Here is a 14,484-nt window from a genome sequence, read left to right on the forward strand (position 1 = left end):
ATAGTCGCATATTTTGTCTGAGTAACAATTAATTAATCTGCAAAACAAGAATGAAGAGCGATGGTTTAATCCTTATTGAAGATGACATACATAACTTTCAAAGATATCGAACATACAATATTCAGAAAGATATATATATTACGACTTGATAAACTGTAAAAGTTAAAATAAAACAAATTTTCACTTGTGATCAAATGTGAACCTAGACCATAATGGCAAAGAAAAATAAACAATGACAATGAGATTCAAGTTAAAGTAGGTCAATTAAGATAACGTACAATAGTTGATTTGTCAATTGTCCCCCACCATAACATACAAAACAAAAGAGCCATTATGACTCTTCAACAAACAACTATAAATTCATCAAAAACAAACCATAGCTTCTGAAATTGACATAATTCTGTCACACAACTTGTCCAAATTGAAAATTTTCACCCAAAAGCTGATTCATTCATGAACCAACTGATATTAGTACCCTGAGTCAATACCCGAACCACCACCTTTGCTTTGTGTTGAACACCAAATTAATAACACCTCGAGCTAGTTGAGCCGGCCCTTACCACCTAGCAATGGTCTTTTCAGCGCGGTTCGTTCTTGACTCAGCCTCCAATTCAGCTCGAGTTCTTCAATGATCAAGCCTCCACTCCTTCCATTACCGCACCACTTTTTTTTTTTCTTTCTACTAGTTAAACTATATATTATTAAAAAAAAATATATTAAAAAAAGTTGTTCTCCTTGTCTCAAATATTAGCTTTCGCATTGAAGTGCAGCTTTAATCTTCTGAACAGTGCATGATATAAGATTATTGACTGTTTCCACTGATTCCACAGTAAGCTTGGCTGTAGGAAGACTATTCACCAATATCTGAAAGGCTACCGTCAAGAGTGACCCGCTAATTCTTTGATCTGGGCCCCCATTACATGAAGGCCCATTGGACCCACGAGATCCTGGGCCGTCGGGTACAATTGAGAATCCCGAAGGAAGCAAAGCCACGTAAGCCGAATCTCCACCGTTCATCACCACGTGCATTGCCGGAATATCAACTGGCGCGTATACAACAAGCGCCCCAGCCGCGTCTATGCAAGTCTCCTGAAGTATCAACATGCTGCTCTGATTCGCGTTCATAGCCTGGCAATAGATCAATACAAAGCCCCTTGGTTATGAATATATTTACGAATAATGCCATTGTGTGGTATATATAATACGTCAGTTGTTTGTTGCAGTGTTTGAAGACTTTTTCATGTAAAAAGGGTGATATCATAGTAGGGCTGACTAAAATAAAAAGGTAACATGTATCATGTGTTTTGACTTTTTACAAATTTACAAAAGATGCAACAAAGTTAAAAATTTATAGATCTGGAATAAGATGGTCCTTTTGAGATACTTCCAAATCCCCCTAGTTTGTCCTTTTCAATCAACAATTTTATTTTTATCTTACAAGAAAATGAACCCCACACATGCATAATCAATCAATCTTTTTACATGCATTCATATGTATAAATCGCCATGCATTATCTCTATCCATTCAAAATTAATTTTTTCATAAAAAAAAAAAAGAAAAAAGAAAGGGTTGAGGAAATTACACTAGCACGAAGGAGAGAGACGCAGTTGCCATGATCTTGGCCTTTGGCAATATGAGCCATTTCTTGCATAGGGCCACCGTTGGATAGGATATCCCATTCGCTACGGAGGCGTTCGTCACGGAGGAAATCAAAGAGTCTTTGAGGGGAAACGGGCAACCAAACGGAAGTAGCAGCGCTTAAGACGATCCCTGCTGGTTCACCAGGGTCATCGACGCTCTTTCGAGTCATGACACGTACATCTTCATCAACATTACCTGCACAAAGTTTGTTCCACTTGTGTACCGTTGAAGCACAAACACCAGCACAAAAGTTGTTTGTCATGCGTTGTGCTAGCTTCAACATGCTACGCCTCCCACTTGGAGTTATTGCTGCATGTGATTTGATTTCTTAAAATTTAAATTTGGTCACACAAAATATAAGGGTCTACTACTCATCACATGATAGAGGTTGATTCATTGAACAGTTTCACAAAAATATAGATTTTAATTAGTTACCTGTATGATCCCTGGCAGACACGGTGGATGACATGAGAATTGCAAGACACTCACACTGGCGTTGGAGGGTTGCAACCCATCTTTGTGCGCCAAACCCCATACCCGCGCTAATTAACTGCCGGTAAAGATGGTGATTTGCACCCTCTTCATATTCGGCATGTTCTACCCATGTAACCTACATAATTATTAACCGTCAGAATTTATTTAGTCGGTCTGAACTTGCTTGGAATAAATTAGAGCATAATAATAATAATCACAAGGGGAGTTAATCAATTGTTGTCACAATTTTCCCTCGTTACATAGTAAATTAATGATCATATGCATTGAATTTATTATCGACTACATTTAAATTATAGAGTAATTTATGACAAGTATTTATCACATAGGCAAATAATTACAACTCCTGAGCAAAGTTAGTTGTGACAAATGAATTCAAACATTTAGACCATGAATAACGTCACCTAACTTATTAGTGCTATTAGTATAGATTTATTTTAATCCAAACATGTTTTAAAAACCCCAAAAATTAGAAAAAGAATAAAAAAATAAGTACATTACTAAATGGGAAATTTTTGTGATGCAACAGGACAAATCTTGGAAATGGTTTCTATAGCAAAGTTAGGTTCAAGGAGAGACATGATAGAACCTAGAACCCTAAAATTAGAAGTCATAAAAATACAAGTTTTCACCATTTTTATGCAAATTTGAAGGCACGAGGTTAGGTTTGAGACATTGAGAAATGTACCACAAAGCTTTTAGACTCTGTAGATACTCACGTGACAACAAAAAATAATGTAGTCAGTCTTGTTGTTTGACTAAAAAGAGTCCTTCATTAGTATAGTATAAAAAACAAACACATCACAAGGCTGGAACCAGATAATACACAGTTAGATGAATTAATTATATACACGGGGGACTGATCGAGACAGCATCAGAGATTGGAATAGAAACATCAAATACATTGTTTAATTAAACCAATGCTTGAAAGTTACAAAGCAAATTTTTAATTTAATTTTTTTTAAATTATTTTCTGAAGAATCATATGAAATTAATGTGTCCCAAGGCACAAAAATATAAGTAATGGAGACTTCTATTCAATTTATTAGATTAATTAACTCGTCCTTAACCTCGATTTCCACACGTACGGTGTTCATATAATATTAGTATTAAGCTCATCTTAAGCAGGAAGTAAGTTGCTGATATTTGATGACTTTTTAATACTGTTATGTCCCCTATAATCAGCATCTTATCAGGTTCAATAATCTAATCTTTTTGGTTTTGGACCAAATAACCAAAAAAGACTACTAAAGCTTTTAGTCATTTTGACAATCCAAATTAGGTGGGGAAAAAAAACCAAATCAATGTTCTGAACTAAGATCCAAAAATTTGTAGTTGCTCAACCAAACTCATTAAACACAAAAAGCAAAATAGTAGCTACCCCATGAATGTAAACTCATTGAATATATAGTACTAAACGACACACTAGTAGAAGAGAGAAAAGTCTTTGTGAATAGAGTTAACCGAATATAGACAATTGAATTTATTCATAGAGAACTTACTTTGCTGTAGCCATTGGGCATATCTTGAACAACACAGCCAGAAGGAAGCCTTCTGCTATTTGGAAACGTTGGTGCACCAGAAGTTTCACGGATGGTATCAATCGATACATCAACGACAGCCCAGACACCTTCAGCATGTTGTTTGCAGAAACGCAGGAAATTGACCTCTCTAATTGGTACTAATGGTGAAAGCACTTGGAGTTCAGCATGCATCTATAAAGAATCAAGAAAAAAAAAATCATATTTCAACATTGACTAATAATAATAATAATAACATTTGATTTAACTACAAACAAAGGTTCATTTTAATTTACCAGCTGAAGTGCACCATTTCTGGTTCCACCCATACCACTTGATATAACATCTGTTGTTGAGGTTCTAGCAATCAAACATGGAAACATTTCTGCCCATTTGTTCTGTCAAAATTAAAGCTAATCATCAGAAAAAACAAATGAAGATTTATGACTTTCATGTATGATAATTGACAAGGATATTTACAGGATTAGACACCTAAAAGTGCAATCAAGAAATTACTTACAGAGTCCATTAATGTCTCAACAAGAGCTAAACTATTGATTATAACCATGCCTGTCTCCCTGGAAGCCTCTGAAATAAAACTGTTTGGTCTCATACCAATGCAAGGAGTAAATGTCCTTATGTACTCTTCATGGTTAAGTATTTCTCTACCACCTTCAATGCTCCTGAACCAAAGAGGTTCATCAGTTTGTGCCATTTTTACCAATTCCTCCATGGCAGCCAAAGCAAGTTCAAGATACATGGATCTTTCAAGTGATCTCTCAATTCCAGTTGACTGTCTAGTTGAAGGCACAACTGGTAAAGAATTTGAAATCCCAACACCGAAATCAGGAGGTGCTAAGGGGAGTGTTGTTGGTACATTACTCATACCACCAAATCCATTACTTCCAACTCCAAGTTCCAAACTTGAATTAGGCATTGGGGGAGGCATAGAGGTTACTAAAGATGAAATGGGTCGCCCCAAAAACTTGCCAGCAAGTGCACAAACTCGATCTAATTCATCTTTCAGCCTAGCATTTTCAATCCTAAGATGTTGCTCCTCAAGAGAGATCTCACCAATCATTGCTGGACCACCACAATTAGTACAAATTGGATTTCTCATTGCCTCTCTTATAGACATGTTTTCTGCACGAAGCTTATCATTCTCTTGCCTTAGTATCGAATTCTCATGGCGTTCCAGTTGAGTCTGGTGCAATCAAAGATTCATTATTCAGAAGCAGAAACCCACAAAAAAAAAGAATCTTTTAAAGCCATAGAAATTGAATCTTTTTTTTATTACCTTCATCTGAGTTCTACGATTTTGGAACCAAAACTTGACTTGTCTAGTCTCCAAAGAAAGCCTTTTGCTTAACTCCAACCTTTGTTTCTCATCAGGATGAGGACACTCCTTGAAAAGACTAAGAAAAAAAAAACCATAATAGAAACATCTCATAAGAAAAGTTGAAAGAAAAAAAAATCATTTTTTTTTCATTTGAAAAAGAAGGTAATGATTACGATTCAAGTTCTTGGATTTGCTGAGGAGTGTGTCGGTGGTATCTTTTCTTCCTTGGTGGTTTGTCGGTAGCATCTTGTTCATCACCCGATGCACCTTCCAAGTTATCACTTCCAGATCTGCTGTCTGGTTCTTCTTCTCTACTCCTTCTACCAACACTGTTATTTCCCTCGTAGTTTTCAGCCATTCTTGTTACCTCACTTTGCCCTTCCATACCTGTTTGCTGCAACAAAAAAAAAAAAGGGTGTCATATAAAAGTAAAAAAGATTCAATTTTTATGCTCTTTTTCATTTGGCTTACAAGAGCAAGAGAAAGTCCTGGGGAGTTGAACATGTTCTTGGCAAGAGATTGAGGAAGAAGTCTTGGCTGAGAAATTGCACCAGTGGGCATATTGTTTTTATTGTCGTTGTTGCTGCTGCTGTTGTTGTGATTAAATGGTATATCAGCAACAATTCTTGCACCGCCACCACCAGAATTATTATCAAGAAAACCCCCAAAATTCATGAAATAAAGCAAGAGAAACTCAAAAAGAACTAAACTTTTTCTTTTTTTGTATATTTGACAGATTCACTGTATCTTTTTTGAGCTAAAAAGTTGGGAGAAAAATTATGAGAGGTAGAGGAGACACAAGGACGAATCCAAATGTCTCCAACTTCCTCTCTAATTTTTACTCTTGAAAGAAAAATAACAAGAAAAGAAAGCCAAAAAAAAAAAACCCTTAACTTGTGCTACTCTTTGCCTTTCTCTTCTCTATACTTTCCTTAAATAACAGTACTAATTAAAATTTCTCTTCTCTCCCTCCTAACAAAACAGTAAAAAAAAAAAAGGGACCTTTCTTAAACTAATCATTAACTGCAAATACAAAAGCATAGATACTTAAAAGAATGGTTTAAGCAAGCAAAACCCTAAGTTAGAGGGCATTTTTCTGTTCTGTTATATGTATGTATCTCTGCATGCTTGACTTTTGTAAACCAAAAAAATAAAAAATAAAGCACAGAAAAGGAAGTGAGAGAAAAAGAAGCTAAAAAGGCTTTGTTTAATCAGTTTTGCAAAGACAATAGAAGAGACGAGAGATAGAAAAAGGGGTAACAACAGTAGAAAAAAATAATACTAAAAACCAAAAAAAAAAAGGTGAAGATAATACGCAAAATTGTGGACTCATCGAAGCCTTACATATACATACAGCCAAAACAGCACAGAAAAAGGTTTGGTTGACTCTTTCACCCCCACCCCACTCCCCTTCAACCCCCAACCCCTCTCTCTAATTCTTGAAATCTACCGTCAAACTGTGAAAAAATGTGTAGCTTTTTTTTTTTTTCACAGTTTAAACTTTTTACTGTAAAAAAAACAAACAGAGATTTAACACAAGAAGAAAATGAAATGCCAGAGTAAAGACAGTTCATTCAGATCCCAAGATTTTGTTTTTTTACACTCACAAAATTTCTTCTTTATCTTTTTACTATATTGGGATCTGAAATTTACATGAAGATTATATGAATTAATTACAGCAAGGTGACAAATTTCATACAGGAATCAAGGGTTTATTAGTCAATGGGTTTATCACTAGATTAATTTAAAGGAAAATAATCATAAATATTGAGGAAAAAAAGATTCTTTCTCCTTAATTTTTTAATTTCTTTTCTTCTATCACTAAGGTTTTGTTTTGACCCACTTGACCTGTGTGTACGCGGGTCGTATTCATATTTGACAACTGTATTTGTTATTACCGGAATCCGGCGAGTCAAATGGCCGGTGACTCGCCGGCGTCAACTGCTGACGTTTATTACTCCTTTTCTCTGGGATGGCTTTTTTCTGTTTTTAGTTATATTGGGCCCAAAAATAGATGGATCTGTGGTTCTGATTTGGGCTTTTTCACCCACTTGTAGCTGGTCCATTTCTATCCTTCTTAACGAATGTGTTTTAAGTCAAACATATTTATTTGAAAGTCGGAACGAACACGTCTATTATATTTCACAATAGATCTTCAACGAGTTGTTCTATATCTGTCAAATTGAAATCCTTTTATGAATTCTAACTTTTCTTAATAAATGTGTTTAATCAAGGAAATTTGTGAAGATGATGCATTGTCTATTTATTTCATAATTTGAAACGAACACGTCTATTATATATTATTGAAACTCTTTAATTGTTACTCTTTCTAATGAACATGTCTAGTTTAGGAAAAATAGCAAAGATGATGCATCGCCTATTTTTTTAAAAGTCGGAGCGGACACATCTACTATTTATCGTATCGAACCTTCAAGCAGTCATTCTATATTTGTCAACTCGAAACCCTTTCAAGTATTTCATTCCTTCCTAATGCATATGTCCAAGTCAAAGAAATCAACAACAATAGTGCATCGCCTATTTATTTGGAGATGAATGAACACGTGGACTATATTATTGTCTAGATATTTAACTAGTCATTCCATCTTTATCATACTAAAATTCTTTCGTGAATTCTAACTCTTCTCGATGAATATAACAATTCAAGAAAAAATAATAAATCCAATACATCACCTATTTATTTATAAATCAAGCCTACCATATATAAATGTACTATACATTCAACCAATCATTTGAGCTTTTGTCGAACTGCAACCCCCTCTCTCCACCTTCTTGTGTCACAATAATTATTAAAAAAAATAATCTCAAAACACGTAATGAATTTTGAAATATTATTTCTACATAATTATCACTTATTATATTAGTATTCAGAATATTTTATTAACTACTTATTAAAATTTTAATAAATTTAGATGTCATCTCTCTCCCATCACCATTATTAGTATGAATTAACACAATCGTTTAAATACATAAACAAGAAAAAATATGTTACTAATGAATTTTTGTCCCTATTATTGTTTTACTTCAATCGTTCTGATGCAATGTCGAGGCATAATGGTTGTTATTCGGAATTATTCCACTTGATATTATTAATATTTTTGTTTAAGTCATTCAACAAAGTATAGATACACTGTAACAAAAATATATATACATTAACAAAAAAATATTTTTTTTTTACTAACACCAGTTAATTATTACTAGAACCAAATCTGTATAGGTTTTAAATATTTACGATGAGTAATAATTACCTCTAAAAAAAACATATTTTACAATAATTATTATGTCATTCTCGTGAATTAATTGTCGCTAAGAAATAACGAATTAATTAGCATTATTTTTAGAGGAAATTTCTACAAACCAATATCATTCTGGTTTCATTAGAGTATACCCCTTCCGTCTCAAATTATATATCGTGATTTTTTAATATTATCATCCAAATTATTTATAGTTTTAGAAGTTTATAAATTATGATTTTTCAAGTACACCAACAAACGATAAAATAGTTTAAAAGTACTCTTTCTAATTAATGTTTTTAAAGCATGTAAAAGATAATCGTGATCTATAATTTGAAATCAAGGGGGAGTAACATTTTGAGCAAATGTTCTCCAATTTTTTTTTATAGTGGTATTTTCATTGTCGGCAACAACTTCGATAATATGCATTTTATTTTTTCAAACATTGATTTTTTTCAGAACATAGTATAGTACTTTGTATATTAATGTATATCCTCTTCAAAAAATTAATAACCAACCTCCTTTGTTATTTAATAAGTTAACAATTAATTATCGGCAACTGTTTAAAATATTTATAAGATATAAGAAAAAACTATAGGAAGTTAAAAAAAATTTATCTGACTGTCGAAATTCATAATATCACATAAGTTAGGACATGAGAAGTATAACAGCATTGCTTGCATTGATTCAATTGATTTGAAGTGGCGGATTTCGACGCCCCTCTCCTTACAGTCAAGTGGCTGAACGCCCCTCTCTAGATAAGAAGCAGAACGCGCCATCACCTACAGCTAAATTAGTCGCACTCTAAAAAATATTTCATAGGAAGTAACAAATTATTATTATCAAAAGCTTCGAGATATAGTAATGGTCTTGTTTGATTAGTTGCAAGTTGATGTGTCTTTGACATGAAAAGAGGTAGAAGAAAAGGTCCATTGTGGAGGTTTTAAGTTTAATTTGTGTTGAAGCCGCCATTCATGGCATGTTTGAAGCCTCATGAGTCATGAATATTGTTGGGCACTCTATCACCATCACATTAAGTAGCATTTACTAATTACTAAATTTGGTTAATTATTCTTATAAGCTCTAACCCACTGTCTAACTGTCTATGCCTCTAAGTAGCAGAGCCATCCTTGTCCTAAGGTTTGTTAATTTGCCATCTCCTTGTCCTAAAATTATACCGTGCAAGATAGGTGATGAATAATTTAAATATGTAGATATGTTATTAGAAGCGGAGTCAGAATTATCTTTAGTTATTGAGTTTTTTTTTTTTTTGATATATTAAATATATTCATCGAATAAATTTTTTCAATGTAAATATGAGGTTTGAGCTAAAATAACTACACTATGCTGAATCCGTAGTTTAAGGGACTAGCTATGACCCTATGTCGCCTTCTATGTGTGTTTACTTTGTAATCGTGATACATCGGCTAGCCTTGTTGAGCTAATAATGTTAGATTTTAGTGTTATAATGGGTGCGTATTGGTCCTTGATATATTAATTCTCTTTAACTAGTGAAAATCACGACTCTATTGTTAGATTGGGTTAGAATTCTATATTTGTTGGAGAATGGACATGTTTTTTTATACCGACTTGGGCAATCATCTCCTCTTTACCTAGTTTTCGGGTTAGTTAGACGTGTGTTTCATATCTTTACATTGTATTAGAGCTAGGTACATTCCCATTTGAACTGTCGCTCCATGCTCCAGTTGGGCCTGAGTCAGAGGTGGAGCCAAAATTAAGAATTTGGGGGTTCCAAATCAATTTTATTTTGGGTTTAAATGTTAATATAAATATATTTGTTTAATTTTTTAATACTATAGAGTCATACGAAAAACCTAGTAAGTTTGTCCAAACCCATGAACCCCCAACTAGCTTCACATCTAGCCTGAGCGGTGAAGGATGTGCCAGAGTGGATTAGAATCTCAAATTGGTCAGGACATGAAACTGATGATCTGATTATATGAAGTTAAATAATCTTCTATCGATCTTGAGCTAACTTAGGTCCAGATATCATATCTTTCTACGTTTTGATTTGCCTCTTTTATTTGGTTCAAAATTAATATTTATGCGTGTAAACATATATTTGAATATTGTTTTTTTTTTATACTTTTGTATAAACAATCATGTAAGGTTGGAGAAGAAATCAAGTAGATGTGAGATATCATATCACACGGTTCTAATTAATTCGTGTTAAATGACTGTAGGAGTCCAGGACCATGTTATCAATATTCAATTAAAAGAAAAAAAAATTGCTTTTATAGTGAAAGAAATGTCAATTCAAGAATTGCAAAATATGCAAGTTGGAGGGGAAATTAGTAGTTATAATGACCCCAGTTGCATTAATTTTAAAGGAGTTTAATGCAATCGAACACCTCTTTCCTAAACAATTTTTGGCTCACAAAATGAACCATATTATCAACTTCTGTCAATTCGGAACGATATAATCTAGAACCAATACTTCATATAAATGTTAGTAAAGATTTAACAATTCTAAAGGTAAATTATTGTTTTGTTGTGGTGATATACGTATATATTTTTATTATCACATATTACTTTTTAACTTTTCTTGATGAAAATTCTGCATCCTTTATTGATTATGACCTTACTAAAATATTTTAAAGGCTTAGTTATCAGCGGCCACTTAAGTTATCCGCATAATTCACTTAGACACTTCAATTAATAATAGTACCAATTGAACCTTTTTACCTATATAATAATCGTTTTTATTAGACATTTTTTGATAATCAACAAAAAACGTGAAGAGGGTGTGATACACTTGCGATGACGTGATAAAATGACTAATTAAAAAATAACATTTGGCATTGGGCCAAAAATTATTAAAAAAACACACATTTTAATATCTAATTTTTAAAAAAATAAAAATAAAAAATAAAAATGTCAACCTATTCTATCCCATCTTACCCCACCCCACCCCAACCCCCTTTCATCTTCATCTTCTTCCCCAAAATACATTCTTTCTCAAATTACAAAATTTTATTCTTTTCAAATAACTTCAAGATTAATTATTTTTTTTCATACTAAGAGTGAAGAAGAAAGAAAATTTTGTTGGTGGTTATTCAACTCTACATCGATAACAAAATAAAATTGATAGCTCCAAAATTATTTCTTTCAAATTTTTTTGTATCATTTTTGATAAATTTAATGACCATATATGAATTTGAGTAAAAATCTTTGTTAGAAAATTGTGATAAATATCGGCTAACTATTTTTATACGTAAAAATCATTTTTATCTTTTTTCATCTTCTCATACTTGTTCCTTGTTTTTATGAGATTTGAAATAAATCTTACGAAGACTTTCTTTCAAATTTGAATCTTTATAGTTGATTTTCATTTATCTTCATATTCGGAAGATATAAATTTTTTGTATATATAAAAAAAACAGTGTTGGAGCTAAAATGAAAAAAGTTTTGTAAACTAAATTATGAAGAAGATAGTAGATAAGGAGTGGGGTGTTTTCTTTTTTGAAAAAAGTTTAAATAAAGAAGAAAATATTTTTCAAGTTAATTATACTGCCAAGTGTTGATAATAGAAGAAAAAAATATAAAAAATAATAAAAAAGACACTATTTTAAGTCTTTTCAGGCGCTTCAGGAAAGTGCAATACACATATTTTGTCATATCAGCATTTTGTGTCTAATAGGTACATGTTTTGAACAATTTAGGTATAAATAGGTATAAGTCTCAACTGAAATGTCTAAGTGAATTATGCGAATAACTCTGGGTAGCGATATATGACTTAAGCCTATTTTAAATGTCAGTTAAAGTGGTCAATACCTTACATGCATAAATGACCAAACCAAATATATTAAGTGCTCTAGGCTCTAGGCTAGCATTAAGAAACCTAACATGCACTTAAATTTTGTATCGATCAACTTCACATCATATATAGTTGTATAAAATATGTACTTTTAGTAGTGATTTAATAACTTTTGACAACTCTCTTGTTATATGCTTTATGATTTTGTTTAATTACTTACTCTTTGGAATATAGACAAACTTTTTTTATGTGAACTAATTATATGGTACATTAAATTGAAAGCTAAAAAGTGGAACTAGAAACGCATTCTCACCTAATGAAGACAATAAAAAAAAATAATACTGTTTCAATGATGTAAACACCTAGTTTTGAATAGTATAATATTGTGGTGATTTATTTTACACGTTACAATTATAGACCCCACACATTTGTTTATGTTTTTCTTCATTGTGAACATAAGACTTATGTAGAACACTTAAAATTCTCCAGTCTTTGTGAAACACAAGTTTTGACTATGTATTATGTATATATTATTATTGTCAAACTTCTCATTTTACTTCTACTTGAAAGCAACAATTCGTTGATTAAAGATATATATACTGAATGAACTTCTTGATATAGACAATATTATATATACGTATGATTATTTTTTTTTTTACAATGAAGTCATATCGGTGCTTGTTATCACAAGTCTGTCTTATAAGTGAATTTACATTTGGTGTACTAGAGTATGTGGAATTTTTATTTGACAAAACGAAGTTGAAATTCATTAATCATGAAAAGTCAATTTTTGAATCCTTTGGATATTTCAATTTTCTATTATACCAACCAAATTCATTTAAATATGATGTTAAAACTCAATAGAGAAGAAATTTTGACTATTTGAGCATCAACAATTGTTTTTTTTTTTTTTCAAATCTCATATTTAGATTCCACAAGAATTTGTCAATATTTTCGATTTTCTTTTGGTTGGTTGGGGGAGGGGGAATGTTGTTGGTTGGATTTTGGAAGTCTTGTGTTAGTCTTCTTTTTTCCTTTGTCTATTATAAATTCGGGTCATCATATATTCATCGGATAAGATTTGCATATATTCTATTTTTTCTTGATTCTATCGATAGAAACTAAATTGTTGTTGTTATTGCATTCCCTTATGTTTGTTTGGTACTATCCAAAGATTAGGCAGATATAGATTATTCGGAATTTAGACTATATATAAATATATGATGTAATCATATAGTTTTTTCTTTCTTTTCTCATACACACATACATATAATGGTAGTATTCAGGTCAACTTGTTTATGTACATTTCAACTATGTATCTGCAATCTTCTACCTACATAGGCATCGGCCCCTAATGACTAGAGCAAATGACGAGAAATTACTTAAAATGTTGGTTCTAGTAGGGTTTAAACACCTTAATCACTATTTTATGAAGAAAAAAAAGAAGTTAGATTCTATTTAATTGTGTGCTTGGAATGTCAAAATTAAGCAAATATTCCCTAAAAAAAATGAAACAAGCAAGAGGATAGGAGAGCAAAAAAAAATCCGTATTATAAATGAAATGAGGAGCCAATGGACACACTGCAGGAGCTTTAGGAGCAAACAAAATGCATGAGTGTAACCCGTGATTAATTTTATACTTTTGGGACCACTATTGAGAGGCTCTATTTCAAACTCTTTTTACACAGTGCCAGCCAGAACAACTTTGTTGAATCACATGTAACTGTATCAACAATCATCACCTTTCTGACACTTCTTAATTAAAAAAGAGATATCTAAATAGACAGGTGAAATTACTCCGTTTCTATGTTAGTGCTATTTGAATCAGCTTTTGTTCAGCCGGTTACAATAAAAGCAGCAAACATGACATGTTGGCTCCTAAGTTTGTTGACAAAAACTGACAATAATGAGGAGTGCACACAGACAATAAATTTTGACAAGGGAAGAGCCTAATAAAGGTTATTCATTCATGTTACACAACAGGATGAGAAAAGCCCCTGTGAGGTTGGGTGATTTTGTTTGATTGGACATGCCCAAACTAAGTTGAACTTGCAGAAAAGGGGCCTCAGTATGTGCAGCAGATGTTCTGTGCGAAAAGGATGCAGCAGAAGATAGCACCCAAGTATGTGGCCTAAGAGTCGGTGAAATTAGTTCAAGCCATGAAAATAAAAAGATTTATATCTCTATAGAGACCAAAAAAAAAACGTTAGGTAAATTACTTGGTACTTGTGCTGCTGGAAGATAATTGCTAACAAATGAATAATCAAGGTGCACATAAGTTTACCAGGCACCATCTTATCTACACAGAAAAAAAGATGTGAATGCCAGAGATGTTTTAAAGTAAAGTCAGACAACTTTACAGAAACTTAGGTTCAACTGCCTGCATTTTTGGCATTTGATGAAAATTGCTAAATAAATGATTTACAAGAATTCTTCAGCTCCCTGCATTGTGTATGGACTGC

The 14,484-nt window shown here is 32.5% G+C and overlaps 1 protein-coding gene and 1 long non-coding RNA gene across 2 annotated transcripts; both read right to left on the reverse strand.

Moving 5' to 3' along the window:
• Positions 1 to 238: 238 nt before the first annotated feature.
• On the reverse strand, positions 239 to 6,410 carry CD2 (cutin deficient 2). Its single transcript, NM_001247728.2, has 9 exons — positions 5,465 to 6,410; positions 5,167 to 5,387; positions 4,952 to 5,069; positions 4,175 to 4,858; positions 3,951 to 4,052; positions 3,637 to 3,849; positions 2,078 to 2,252; positions 1,584 to 1,951; positions 239 to 1,128 (listed from the first exon to the last, which is right to left on the reverse strand). The coding sequence occupies exons 1-9, from the start codon at positions 5,666 to 5,668 to the stop codon at positions 748 to 750; spliced, it is 2,466 nt and encodes an 821-aa protein (NP_001234657.2). The 5' UTR covers positions 5,669 to 6,410; the 3' UTR covers positions 239 to 747.
• A 7,405-nt stretch (positions 6,411 to 13,815) lies between these two features.
• Positions 13,816 to 14,335, reverse strand: LOC138337562 (uncharacterized). The gene is made up of 2 exons (XR_011210868.1): positions 14,242 to 14,335; positions 13,816 to 14,153 (listed from the first exon to the last, which is right to left on the reverse strand). It is a non-coding gene; the product is annotated as an uncharacterized lncRNA (long non-coding RNA).
• Positions 14,336 to 14,484: the final 149 nt, after the last annotated feature.

This window comes from Solanum lycopersicum, chromosome 1 (assembly GCF_036512215.1).
Source record: "Solanum lycopersicum chromosome 1, SLM_r2.1".
Classification (NCBI taxonomy): domain Eukaryota; kingdom Viridiplantae; phylum Streptophyta; class Magnoliopsida; order Solanales; family Solanaceae; genus Solanum; species Solanum lycopersicum.

Coding starts and splice junctions, on each gene's coding strand:
- CD2 (NM_001247728.2), bottom strand. CDS start 5,668: ATGAATTTTGGGGGTTTTCTTGATAATAATTCTGGTGGTGGCGGTGCA. Junction 4,859..4,951: donor ATCGTAGAACTCAGATGAAG/GTAATAAAAAAA, acceptor TGATTGCACCAG/ACTCAACTGGAACGCCATGA. Junction 4,053..4,174: donor TTGAGACATTAATGGACTCT/GTAAGTAATTTC, acceptor TAATTTTGACAG/AACAAATGGGCAGAAATGTT.